The sequence below is a fragment of the Manis pentadactyla genome, chromosome 1 (genome assembly GCF_030020395.1).
Source record: "Manis pentadactyla isolate mManPen7 chromosome 1, mManPen7.hap1, whole genome shotgun sequence".
NCBI lineage: Eukaryota > Metazoa > Chordata > Mammalia > Pholidota > Manidae > Manis > Manis pentadactyla.
This window is the reverse complement of record NC_080019.1, coordinates 185,406,978-185,420,977: the sequence shown is the minus strand read 5'-3', so window position 1 is coordinate 185,420,977 and position 14,000 is coordinate 185,406,978. Positions and strand designations below refer to the sequence as shown.

Below are 14,000 nucleotides of genomic sequence, written 5' to 3'. Positions count from 1 at the left end.
GACTCACCAAAAAAAAAAATCAAATCTTCCAGTATCAGGGTCAGACTCAGTGTTCTTTTTATTTAGAAAAAGAAAACAAAACTTTTCTTGGCTCTAAATTTAACCTGTTTTATTAAGATTCTAGTTAGTGGGGGAAGGGCATTCTTAACGTTCACCTAGTCGCCTCTTAGATTTTCCCTTCTCCCATGGTCCCTCCTGTATTTTCAAGTACTAGAGACACTGGGGATTCTGGGAGCATCTGGAGCCTGGTTTCTGCTCTGGACCCTTCATTAGTCGTGAGTGTTCTCATCATCACGTACTGAAGAATGGTGCCAAGATTTTCCAGCACCAGAGTAACAGTAATCTTGATAGCCTAAAAAGTTTTCCTTCCTATAATCTAAAAGTTTGGCCTCACTGCTGCTTCTCAGGTTTGGATAGAAAGGCCTGGGAATTTGCAAGTTACAGAAAGGTGGAATTGATATCTGAAATTTGTTTTCTTTCATATTTTAAATTTGGGGTTTAGGCAGTATCAATCCCAGGATATGAGGGTCCCACTGGCCACTGTTGCCTTAACATTATAGCTTCTGCTCTCCTGCAGGTTTCAGGTGGGAGCTTCTATATCGGTTTTCTTGCAAAGCTGAGTAAGGCACACATTTCACATTCTGGCCCAATATAATGCACACACAACTGAAAAGTTCTTTAAGAATTATAAAATAGTGTTTATCCTTTTCTCATGTGATGCACTTTGATGTTTCTTAAACTATTCTTTGTGTTTTTTAATTGCTGGTCACAAATCATAGTTGACCTCATGACTCATGAATGGGCCTCACACTGCAATTCAAAAACTTTCATTTGAGGGGTATCAGGTACCTGGGATTCGCCTGCACCCCCGATCCAGGAAAGAAAAGTGGAACAAAAAATATAAGTGGATAAGAGAAATAAAAGCCAGTACGGGGTGGGGGTGGGCTTGGTAATGGTGGCACCGGGGCTAGTTTACCTTCCCCTGAACAGCCGCTTCCCCCCCGTCCCAGGCAGCACTTGGCAACTCGAGCAGCTCCGGTAACTTAGCTCTTGGTGTCTCCTTTGGTTGGAAGGTGTGCCCGTTGCCTATGTAGCTGCCATTTCAAAGTAGAAAAAACTAGGGCAGAGGTAATTGGTGGGGCTAGCATGTTCTTCATGACTTTTCCGTACGAAATGTTGGGGCAGCGGCAGGGGAGTCAGGGAACCACACATCCAAATCAATGACCGTGGCCCCCTTTATGTTTGCTTTGCTTTGCTTTTGCAAAGTTTGAGAGAAGAGATGGGCCAGGAAAAGATATTTATAACGCCTTAGAGACAAAAGTTAGCATCCAGAATACATGAATCACTTCTACAATTTCTAAAAAATCCAAAACACAACATGCCAAGTGTATGAAGCAGTGGCTCTCAGAAGGGCTGTTCTGAGTCTTCAATTCATTAATGCATTTAAAGATCTTAGAGCAGGACCTAGGTCAGCGGGAGTGCTCAATAAATATTAGCTATTGTTATTTTAAAAGTATCTTTCCTGAGGGATGATTTATACAGCATAAAATTCCCACTCATGAGTGGACAAGTCAGCGCTGAGTTGAGCAACTGTCGCCCCAGCCCAGCTAGAGAACATTTCCATGGTCTCAAACAGTGTCATCGTGTCTGTCTGCGCTTGCCACTCCTTATTCCCACCCCTCAGCCTCAGGGAGCCATTTACCTACATTCCAGCTATAGGTTTGCCTTTCCTGGATACCCGCATACACAGACTCCTATGAAACCTGGTCTTTTGTTAGCTCATTACTTTTAAAAATAAAATCATTATTAAACGTTTTTATGATGTGAATGGTTTTTCAATGTACTCCTTAAAAACAAACCAATAAACCATACTTTCTTCAACGATGTGTTTATAATGTCAACTCTGCATGACACTGCAAAGGGAAATTTTACTGTGGTCTGTGGATTAAACAAACGCATTTTTCCTAAATTCTCTGCAAGTGAACTGTGACCCAGTACAGGTCGTCCTCACCCAGGAGGCAACGTCAGCCTGCGGGTCCACTGTTCCTGGGCTGCCGGACTTGGGATGGGTTCTTCCTAGTCCTTACAGGGGGACTCTTCACAGGCACCATGCCTTGTTTTCCCCTTTCCTAACAGAGGAATTACTTTGCTTTTATGCCATCTCTCTTCTAAATATGTAAGCGGAGCGCTAGGACCTAAGGAAGTCAGGTGGTGAGGTTTAACCAGGCTCTCTCCAAGGGTTCATCTTCTATCAGGTGATCCCTAGCCTTTACCTGTGTGCATCCCAAGGCAACATTTTAAAAAGGCTCCTTTCAATTAAGGAATGTGTGACCTCAAGTGGGGAAAGAGCAAAACTTCCTTTAAGGCCAGGCCCTTCCCAGGACCTACCCCAGCTTTCTCTACCTGGCATCTCCCCTCCCTTTGCACCTTGTTGATTATCAGTCCTGGATCTTTGCACTGCCAGCAGGTTGCCCCCCACCCTCTTGCTGCAGAAGCTTTGCTTCCCAGGGTCAGAGGCCCAAGGGCAGGCAGGGCTCTCCCCAGGGCCCCTTCTCAGCGTGCAGCCTAGGAGGATGAGTGGCTAGGAATGGGCAGTGCTCACCAAAGGGAAGCTGATGGTGCCGCCAACTTTTGTTTCTGCTTCAGATGAATTAAAAAACAAAACCGTGTGTGAAGACCAAGAGCTGAAACTGCACTGCCATGAATCCAAGTTTCTCAACATCTACTCGGCGACCTATGGTAGGAGGACAGAGGACAGGGATGTTTGCTCCTCGGAAGCAGAGCGGCTCCCCCCCTTTGGTATGTGTTTTTATGTGGCCATCGTTAGCGTGCTGTCTGAGTGCATTAAGGGCCCTGGATCCCCGAGGAAGGAACGCACACAGTGGCCAGTCCCTGGATTAGAGGGGAAGTAGAGGGCAGGAGGAACCACTCACCATGGTCCCATCTTCTGCTCCACATTCCCAAGTCTTATCTGTTGTTCAGTCATTCCGCACTGAGTAGTTATTATGCAGGGCCCTGTTTCTAGGCATGCAGGAGTCATTAGTGACCAACATAGGGTCTACATGAAACTGACCTTCCAGCAGTGGAAGAGGTAACAAGAAGACAGCTAATGAAAGAGCTAATATGTCATGTTCCAGGTGTGCATACATGCTAAGGGGAAAAGCACTTTAGGGGCAGGGCGACAGGGAAAGCTGGGGTGTGTTGCAGTTTTTCAGAGAGATGGGCATGTTGAGTACAGTCTTGAAGGAGGCAGGGGGTGAACCTGAAGATACGTGGGTAAGGTGTCTGGGTGGAGAGAAAAACCAGGGCAGGGCTCTGAACCTGGGCCATAACCAGTTGTTTAGTATCAAAGAGAGCTCAGTGAGTCTTTCATAGAAGTCTGCAGTTTGGAGCTGAGAGATAATGGCTATGATATGGGCCTGAAAGCACCATCTATCCATCACCCTATATTATTACTAGTCAGGGCTGTCCAGAGAAACAGAACCAATAGGAGATATATATACATATGGAAGAGAGCTTGATTTTAAGGAATTGGCTCCTACAACTGTGGAGGCTGGCAAGTCTGAAATTTGCAAGGCAGGCTGGCAATCTGGAAACTCAGGTGAGAGTTAATATTCAATCTTGAGTCTGAATTCCACAAGATAGCAGTCTGGAAAGGATTCTATGTTGCAGCCTGGAGGAAAACTGTGGCCTTCAACTGATTGGTTGAGGCCCACCCACATTGTGAGGGCAATCTGCTTTACTTGAAGTCTACTGATTTAAATGTTAGTCATATCTTAAAAATACCTTCACAACAACATTTAGGCAGGCATTTGAACAAACAACTGGGCACCATTCCCTAGCCAAACTGACACATACAATGTACCATCACACATCCCATCTGTGGTGGTGAACTAGCCTGATCTCTGCCCACATGACCGGAGAGAACAGGTCCTGCTGGGAAACAGTCCAAGAAGTCGCATTTTATTCATCAAAATCTACAGTGAGCTCCTTAATGTGGCCAGTGCTACAGTTATTCATGGAACACATGTGAAATTACACATGAATTTTAAAAAGAAATCCATATACAATCAATATCTTGAATCTGGAAAAATAGACACACAAACTGACCGAACTGCCCAAGTGAGGTCTCAGGCCAGACTAAAGAGAAAACCAAAAACAGTTCCCAAGGAGCATGTGCCACTGAGGCCCCTCACCCAGTTGTCTGGAAGGGAAGGCCTCTGTGTCGAGAATAGTGGGCAGCCCCAGTGGACCAGAAAGGCAGGCAGAAGTGGGCATTTAGCTGCTCTTAATTACATCAGGGCAGAGGGCTCCATCTTAGCAGGCTCAGCTGTCAAATGGGACAGTGGCACTTGTAGGGCTGCCCTCCCATTGTCTATCATTGGCACCATCCTCTGCCCCGTGCCCCAGTGAGTGACCTCTAACTTCCTGAGACTCTGTTCTCCCTCTCCTGTGATACTCGCATGTGTTTAGAATGTCTCTGGCCCCTCCTCCCTTATTCCTGCTTCTGCTTAGGTCAAGAGACTACCGTCTGGTCATTGCAGGAGTCTTCCTGTTTCCAGGCTTGCCCTTCTCCCCAGGAGGCTGCAGGCACTCTTCTAGAAGGCCGGTCTTGTCACTGCCCTTCTGAACATCCTGCAGGGGCTCCCATGTCATCTGGTCTCTTTGGTTGGACAAGGCATCCTTGGTGATCTGATCCATTTCTACAAAAAGGGACTCCACTTTTTAATATTGAGGCAGGGCACCCCATTCCTCAGGCTTACTAAGTCTAACTTCGCCACATGTGATTTGGGAGGCAGCAGTAAGTAACACCTATTCCAACTGTTCTTTTGAGCTGCGGAAGTTGGTCAGCTAAGTAGGTAGATCTGTACGTAAGCTGAATAGTTCACATTCGGTAGGTCACTCCCTTGGGTTCCTGGGAAGCTGGATGAGAGCGAGTTTAAAGGGAAAAGTAATGAGCCAAAGAAAATGTTAGCAGACGCCATGGCTAAGAGACAGGTTTCCATAGAGAGTTGGAGGAATCCTCGGGTCAGCCAGCTGTTCCAATGCCACAAATAAACCTGTGGCAGTGGGAAAAGTCAGTGAATGGAAGGCTGTGCCCCTTGCTTAGCAGTTTAGTTGTAAAAGCTGGAGCCCTGGCAACATCACACAGCAGAAACATCCTGATTACTCTCCCCCTGCCCTCCTGCCGTGCACAGTCAAGGGCTCCTGTCCGTTGCCCCTGCTACATGTGAGGCTGAGGATCAGGCTCTCAGCTGCAGTCCTGAACCACTCTGCAAATGCCTGTGGCCCCCTGGCTTTGTGCTCTGCGGTGGTGGGGCTCAGAGGGAACATGAAAGCTCCCTTGAGAGTGCCCCTTCTTCTGCCCCAGCCTCATGTGGAAGCCTGCACTCTGCTCAACTCTGGGTGAGTGCTGAGGGCCTCTGATCCTCTGACCTCTGGAGTCATCCACTCATTCATACTCTGGGGCCTTTGCACAAGCTCTTCCTTTGGCCTGGAAGGTTTCACCCCCCATCTCCCTGTGGCCAGCTCTGTCTAGTCATTTGGGCATCAATGATAACAGATGTCATCTCAGTGAGGTTTCCTAGGCTCCCTGCCAGCATGCACCTTGTCCCTGCAGTCCCCTTTGAACTGTCTGCTGTTTGATTGTCTTCATAACATGGAAATAGTCACTTACGTGCACATGGTCTGCCACCCCAGGAGAGGGTAGATGCTGCAGAGATGGTGTCTGTCCTTCCCTGTGGAATTCCGAGCAGTGCAGCAGTGCCTGGCACAGAGTAGGTGGCCACGTGAGCCTTGGCACAGAGTAGGTGGCCATGTGAGCCTTGGCATGCATGGATGAATCAGAGGCCCCACTAACTGAGGCCCCCACACTGGGCTCCTGCAGGCAGATGGTTGCTGGCCCAGAGAAATGTGGGCCTGGTGTTGTCACAGCTTCCAACTTCTCATGAGATGCTGGAAATCTGGATTTTTAAAAAATGCAAATGTTCCAACTTTGAAAACACTGTGCAAGCCAAATAAAACATGCCTACAGGCCACATCCGATCCATAGACTGCCAGTGTGTGATCCCTGCTCTTGGTTCCCAGTTGTTACTGTAGCTCAGCCCCATTGCTTTGAAGAAGGAAAAAAGGCAATTTATTCTTAACCCTAGGACCTGGCGTGAGCTTGGTAGGATGATTGCCTAAGGGCTGAGCGGTTGGGTCTCACCGAGGACCCCTGACAGGTGATGTGCGTACTTTTCCCATGCACATGAGCTGAAGTCTTCTGCCAGCCCACATGCTTCAGTCTGGTACCCCATTGGGAACACAAGTGGCAAAGACTAGCTGGGCCTCAGTGAAGCTCTCCACCATCGGGAAGCACAGTGGAGTGCGGCTTTAGCACTCAGATATGAAGGGAAAGCATTTCCAGTTCTTTCTAAGAGATAATTGTCATGACAATGATATTGTTCTGCCCAAGCACCATAATTATGTTTCACAGGAATAAGAAAAAGATTCAGTCACATGTTTTACCCATCACATGAAAAGATTTTTCTTTCTTGGGATCTATCTATTCTAAGTCCTAATGTATATGAACTAACAACACTTTTAATAAATACAGTTTTATATTTGGATTAGTCAATAGAAGTTTTAATAAAATGATTAATAATGGTGATTCTAAAGCAGATACACTTGAGTTCTGCTTTTAAATTTAACTTCATATCATTGGTGTTTTTCCATGTAGTCAATGAAATCCTAACAATGCCAGTCGCTTCCTAATATCCCGTTAAAGGAACAGAGTATATAATTTCTTTAACCGTTCCCTAGTGACTGGATTATCTTATTGCTTCTGATTTTCAAATATGATAAATAATGTATAATGAACTTGTGCTTGCAGCTTTTTCTTTCTTCTGGATTAAGTCCCAGAAGTTTTATACCAACAGAGGGCACAGGCATGTTTACAATTCTTCAGTGTGTCGCCAGAGTTCCTCCCAAAAACTTTTGAACCAATTTATGTGCATAAACAGTGATGTACAACTGTGAGTTTCTCTGCAACTTTGGCAGAGTTATGTATGATTTTCCTTCATGTTTCCAATTTAATAGGTATCAAATGGTCTCTCTGAATATTTTTTATTTGCCTTTCCTTGTATGTTAACGGCCTTGAACATTTCCCGTGTGTTTGCGATGATTGTATTTGCACTTGCACACTTTGTCTCTATAGGCTTTGTCCTTTTTTTTTCTGTTGGGATCTTAACTCTTTTCATCACTTTTTATGAGCTTGTGAGAGGATAGAAATATTAACCCTTCACATGCTTTTTCTGCTGTCACTCTCCCACCCCCACATAATTTTTTTTTCTGAACTTACCTTTTGTTACATAAACAGTGATGTACAACTGTGGGTTTCTCTGCAACTTTGGCAGAGTTATGTATGATTTTCCTTCATGTTTCCAATTTAATAGGTATCAAATGGTCTCTCTAAATATTTTTTACATTTAGACATTTTACATTTAGGGTTTGTTACATAGGGCTGCTTGCTTTTCTGATTCTGTGCTTCAGATGTCAGATAAGGTCCTGAGTAGTGGTGGGGAGGGTGACACCCCAGGTGGATGTTGGGGTCCCCAAGCCCTGGTGTGGTGCCATCACTCTTCCATGAACGTCCTCAGGGGGCCTGGTCCACAGCGGGACCCAAGCTCCTACTGGATATTCCCAAGGACACGAGGGTGCTCACACCCAACTTCAGCAGGGCCTCTGAGCCTGGGCTGGCAGGAGGGCAGGCAGGGCCTCTGTGCTCCATCCCACCCGGACCATCCAAGCCGGTGATGTGTTGGTCACCATCCTAGCCTTGAACAGCACCCAGCCTGTTCCCCATCATCACACATAGAAAATTACATTTGTATGGCACAGCTGGGACAAGGGAGGCCTGCCCAGTGCCAAAATCAGTGACTGGCGGGGGCAGCCTGGAGACAGGAGGGGAGACGTCCGGCACACCTGTGTCCAGTTGCTGTTCGGGAAGTTCCACCCTGAAGGTGCACTTGGCCTCAGGGTGCAAAGCTTATAGGTACGGGGCTTCTCTTCAAGGCCTTGACCTTCGCTCACAGTCTCCTTTAGGCCCTCCCAACTTGTGCCCAAAGCCCAGTACCAAAGCCACTCCCACATTTTTAGGAGTTTTTAACCCCAATAACCCACTTCTAAGTATTAAAAATGTCTATTTGTTTTTTATTGCTATGTAGCAAAATACCCCAAAGTCTAATGGTTTCAAACAGGAACAGTTGTTACCTCATGGATTCTGTGAGGCAGGAATTCTCAGGTGGCTGAGTTGGCAGTTCCTGCGAGGGCCCCGGAGGGTCTAGTGAGGGGGCACAGGGGTGTTGGCCGGGCCACAGTCATTTGAGGGCTGGGCTGCCAAGGCGCTCACTCATATGCAGGCAAGTTGGTGCTGGTTGGTGACGGCAGGCCTCCTCAGTTCTCTCACAAGGGTCTCTTGAGTGTCCTCATGACACACGGCAGGTGGCTCTGCCAGAGCAAGTGACGCAAAAGCACACGAGGAAGCCACACATGGTCACCTCTGCCATTCTGCGTGCATCACACAGACCAGCTTGGATTTGTGGTGGGAGCCAGGTACACACAGCATGAATTCCAGGAGGCAAAGATCACTGGGGCCATCCTGAAGGCTGCTGTGGGCTGAACTGTATTTCCCAACAATGTATATGGTGAAGTTCTAGCTCCCAGCACCCCAGAATGGGACTGTGTTTGGAGAGAGGTTCTTTAAAGAGGTGATTAAGTCAAAGCAAGGTCATATGCATCCTAATCCAATATGACTAGTGTCCTTCTAAGAAGGGGAAGTCAGGACACAAACACACACAGAAGAAGAGCATGTGCGGAACGCGAGGACACAACAGCCGAGGAGTCCGGCCTCAGAAGGACCCTGCGTGCCAGCACCTTGTGCTCTCAGCTCCCAGAACAGAGAGGAGGCCTGTATCTGCTGTTTTGCTCACCTAGTTTGTGACACTTGTTACGGCAGCCCTAGCAAACGAATACAAAGGCTGGTCACCACAGCTATAAAATAAAAGGGAAGCTGACGCCACAGACAGATGACTGAGCCAGCATGAGCCCATCTTCACAAAGGGACATCTTTCTGTCACAAGTTCAAAGATGGATCCAGTGTCTTATTTTGAGAGTGCTGACCTGATGACATTTCTCAAAGATCTAGCAAGTCAGATCCACCAGAACTTAGGCCTCATCTAGTGGAAGAAAAATGAAAGGAAGACAAGAACATGATGGATCACAGTTGGCACTAGTGATCACCAGGGACGCAGCTTCTGAGCACAGAAGGGAGGGAGCCTTCCCACAGCCCAGAGTGTGAGCTTCGGAAAGCAGGGCCTCAGAAAGGTCCCCTGGCTGGGCGTCCACTGGGACACGTCATTTCCTGCTGCAGTTACATTTTCTGGTTGGGATCCAGGATTCTGCTATTTCCTTAACAAGAGACTGTGAAAACCACCCAATGAGCCTCAGAGGCTGGGCTAAAGCCATCCCAAGGTCAACTGTGGGCAGGCCCAGGACTTTCAGCCCCACATCCAGGTGCCAGGGGCTCCCACTGCCAAGACAGCGTCACTTAAGAGCAGCCAGCCTAATCACCAAAATTAAAACAAGTTGTAAAGAGTGAAAGTTAACTTCAGTTTCAGTGTTAAACAATAGCCAAAAAATAAAAATTAAATGGTGGAATATCTTGTTATCACAGGTATTGGAGGTGGAGAGGAGTTTTTCAGGAAGAGAGGTGCAAACAAAATCAGCCTGGGAAGAAGATAGCCACTTTCAAAGGAAAATCCTGCCAGTGGCTCCGAGCTCACTGTCAACAAGGATATGGTCAGATCTGAATTACCTTGGACCTCTTCCTGAACACACACTGGTGGATCTTGCAATGCTCACCAAAATAAATTCTTTCACTCCCAGGGTAACTTAAGAGTGCAAAAGCATGCCTCTGTCAATCAGGCTGGTCCCAGACCTCCGGGCTCAAAGAGGGTTGGAGTCTTATAAATGAGAGGTGCTTTTTCTTCTTCTTCCTCTTCTTCCTCTTTTAGTCTGAAAGAATATGGTTAGGTTCCTGTCCAAAGAAAATAGAAGGTTTCTAGGGCACTCATACAATTCTGGCAGAAGTGTGAATTGGTATAACGTTTCTGATAACAGTTTGGCAGTGTGTATCAAAAGTCTTAATGTTTTGAATACCCTTTGACAAAGCAGTTGACTTCCAAGAATTCCTGTGAGAACCATAGTGCTTGTGTGCAAATATTTAGCTCTAAGGATGTTCCACACAGAACTGTTTATAATGTTCAAAAATAGAAATCATCTATCTGAATGTCCAAAAATAGGTACTGTAAATAGAGCTGGTATATCATCCATAACATGAAGAACCAGGCAGTTCTTTAAAATGCTGTTTATATTAAAATGTTCCCAAGTGTATTAATAGATGAGGACAAGTAGCATACAAAATAATATGTTTATACCAGTGAGGGAGCAAAACATCTACACAGAGAAAAGTGAGTAGATGGATGTTCGTTAAAGGTTAAGTTTTTTTCTTGATGATGGGATTTACTGGGAATTTTAATTTTTTATTTAAAATTATTTTTATTTTTGGCTCATCTGTACTTTCCGAGTTTTCAATTATGAACACGTATTTACTTTGTAACAGAAAATACAATAACAGTTACATCCGACTTCTAAGAATAATTTCATAGTTCAGAGTGTTACCTCTTCCCAAAGTAGCTTGTATAAAAATCGTACATCCCATTTTCAGATATCTTGAGATTTAGGGTTTTGTTTTTTCAACTGAGAAGCATGCTTATCTAAGAACTACCAGAGAATAATGAGGCTCCTAAAGACAGCAAAAGTTCTGTAATCAGCCCTGTGCCTCCACAAAGTAACAACCAAAAATAAACTGGAAGAAAATGCCAAAGATATGTCTTTACTCTTAGATTTATTTTTCATAGCTTCTGGAACAAATTGAGTTCTACAAAAAAAAGGTTTATCATTACATTTGCTCAAACTTTCACATTTCTGAAAAAAAGTTGTCTCAGAGATTCTTATATTAAAAAACTATTTTATTCAGACATGAGTTTATTTTACTTTTCAAGATATGTCGTTTCATATTTTTTTATTTCAAAGCAATGTAAATTCACAAAAACTTGCACAGTATCTTAAGACTAACAGGGAAAAAAGCCCTCTTTACCATCAGCCCAAACTATCCCCACTCCTGTCTTTGCGATTCTCTTTCCAATCTTTTCTTATCTTTTTTTCTATATGCAAGTTTGGGCCTTTTATCGATAGTTCTGATCCTACCATACCATGTGTACTTGTTTTCACTTAACAGGACCAAAGAAAGAAGACATAATTTAGAACCTAAATTGTCCAAGGCCTTTTTCAAAAGTACCATTGTCCCATGTGACATAAGGTGACCTGTCGATAATGGTAACTGACATACGTCAGGTGCCGGTGTCACACACTCTAAACTCAGCGTTTTTTGGAATAGTCATGCCAACCAACAACTCATCTCCTCGTAGCTTCATCACCTGAGCGAGGAAATAGGCTTAGCAAGGCAGCTGACCCACACAAGGTCACACTCTTGCCCGTGGCTCCTTTCAGCTTCTTGCAGCTACCACGGGCAGAGGGGCTTCTGGAATCTCAACCACAGCAGACTTTTCATTCAAAAGTTTTCATTAGCATCAGCTGGTGAGAAGAACTAATGTTTACGTAGGCTTTGATTTCTGCAGTCGCCTTCTATAAACCTCGAAGAAATACAGCAGAAAAGGTATTCCTCATGTTATCTGGGTGGGATGCAGGATCTCAGTGAGGTGAGCAGATAGCGGGTGCTGAGTGAGTAGTGGGGAAGGGCACCCCCTTGTCTTCCAGGAGGTGCTGGTCTAATTAGAGGTGCAGGCACTGAAGTAACTAACACACAACACAACACAACACAACACAACACAACACAACACAACACAACACAACACAACACACTATGCACTTCACACCGTCCACTGCAGGCCCATCCCCATGTGGCAGCCTTTTCCACTGAGCGGCCCCCTCTGGTTCTGGAAACCACAGCCTTTGCTTCTTCAAGGCTTCACTGGCAACATCCCTCTGCTGTCCTAGCCATGGGGTTCTGCACCATCCTTTGTGGTATGTCACTCACACCTTCGTAAACAGTCTCTTTGTTAAGCTCTCTTTATACTGCTGAATTTGAACCACAGGTGGCCTGCTGGGATCCTGATGATGCTTGTAGCTCTTCCTGCTACACTAGCAGAGGAAACCTTGCTTTTCATAAAGACGCACCTGAGGCTTCCCGAACGTGGTAGAGATGGGCATTTACAACACTTCATTACAGCTTTGCCGACTTTCTGCTGCGCTGTTTACTTTTCTTTCATTGGTGAGGGGACCCACCCAGTTCGGTCCAGCAAATGCATCTGGTAGGCTGGAGCACCTGAAGCAGTCAGAGAAAAGCTGCACCTCTTCCAAGCCCAGAGAGAGTTGCTGAGAAGAGCGGACCAGGGACCGGCAGGGGGTGAGAGCTTCCTGAGTTCCCTAGAAGTGGCTTTTCTAGCATAGATTCGAACTCACAGACCAGACACCCCCACCAGAAACACATTCTGAAGCTGGATTCTCGGGATGTTTGCATTACCTGGTATCCACTTCAGTCCACAAATTCATGCATTAAATACATCATTGTTGAGTGCATATATATTTTATTGATGTAAATATTACCTATTAGATAAATAAATACATACCATACATAGGTGATACATATGTACTTGTTTGTCCTTTCCTCAACAGCATCATCTTTCCAACTCTGCAGCCATAGATGCTTCCTTCCAACTGGACTCTCCCAGGTCTCTAATAATGAGAGGGGAAGGTGGAGCATCCCTGGGGCATGGGCTTTCCTGCGTCCTCTGCCTGTGTGGTCCCTGGGGTTCCCCTCACAATCCCAGGGCTCGCTGGACCAGGTTCAAGGTCAGTGCTCTTGGAAAAGGGACTATTTATGGAGGGCTGCCTGTGTCAGACGCGGTGCCAGCCAGGTTGGCTCACGTGGTTAGTCCTTGCGTCTTTACGGCAGCCTCTCAGATCACCGGGGCCATGAGCTTGTCTTACTTAGGCACTCGCACTTCTCTGAGCCCTTCCTCCCAGCAGACTCCTTGGGCTTTGATTTCGGCTCTACCCCGTCTTCTGTGAAGTCACCTTCAGCTTCTGGTTCTCCTTCCATCAGGCCCGCTGAGCTCGCTCCGATTCCTTGTCACGCATGAGGTGCGCTTTTGTCCACCAGTAGCCGAACCCCAGGGGAAGTTCAGCTCCCCTGCTACCTTGGACCCATGAAATTCATCTTGAGCCCGTAGCAAGGGGCCGGCTAGTGCCACAGAAGCTCTGCTCTGTTGGTGATTTTTTTCCTCCACAAGCATTACTGGTCATGTCTGTTCCCTTCTAGATCCTTCCAGAGCCTAACCCACTTTCCCCCACGGCCCATTGTGAATCCATCAGACAAACGTTAGAGGCTGGCTTCTTCCCTCTCTGACTTTCCACCTCTTCTTTCCCTCCAGCTGTGCTGTGTCCGTACATAACCCAGCTATTCTATCACACCTGAAACTTGCCTTAGGTCAGACACTGTACTCTCCCTTAGAAACCTCCTCTCTCATCCCACTGTCCTGGCTCCTCACGTCCTGCCTCCTTGAGTGGACTCACAGGATCCAGAGCCTCTAATTCCTTCCTCACCATGGCCCAGCCTTTTGTCATCTCTCTCCTGCTAAGTTGTCTGAGTTGTATCTAACAACTGAGATGAAACTAAGTTGTACCTACCAATATCTTTCCCCATTCTTGTCTAAGTAGGGAAATCATATTTAAGGGTACATTTTTCTATGTCAACCGAATAAGGATCTAGAACCCACACTCCCATCAAAAGTTGAGACCTTGGACAAGTTACGTAGCCTTGTTAAGCATTAGCCAAGATAATGTTAACTATTATGACAAGCAAGTCAGTGGCTTAA

The 14,000-nt window shown here is 46.0% G+C and overlaps 1 protein-coding gene across 5 annotated transcripts in view; it reads left to right on the top strand.

The window, feature by feature from the left end:
- Positions 1–14,000, top strand: part of EVA1C (eva-1 homolog C) — an 81,024-nt gene that overhangs the window by 43,033 nt on the left and 23,991 nt on the right. For 4 of the 5 annotated variants that reach the window (XM_057504084.1, XM_036880240.2, XM_036880242.2 and 1 more), the window contains one exon: positions 2,647–2,799. The exons of the other annotated variant lie outside the window; for it this stretch is intronic. In XM_057504084.1, the coding sequence (XP_057360067.1) occupies positions 2,647–2,799 (153 nt within the window). The remainder of the gene's footprint in view (positions 1–2,646; positions 2,800–14,000) is intronic. 5 annotated transcript variants of the gene reach the window in all.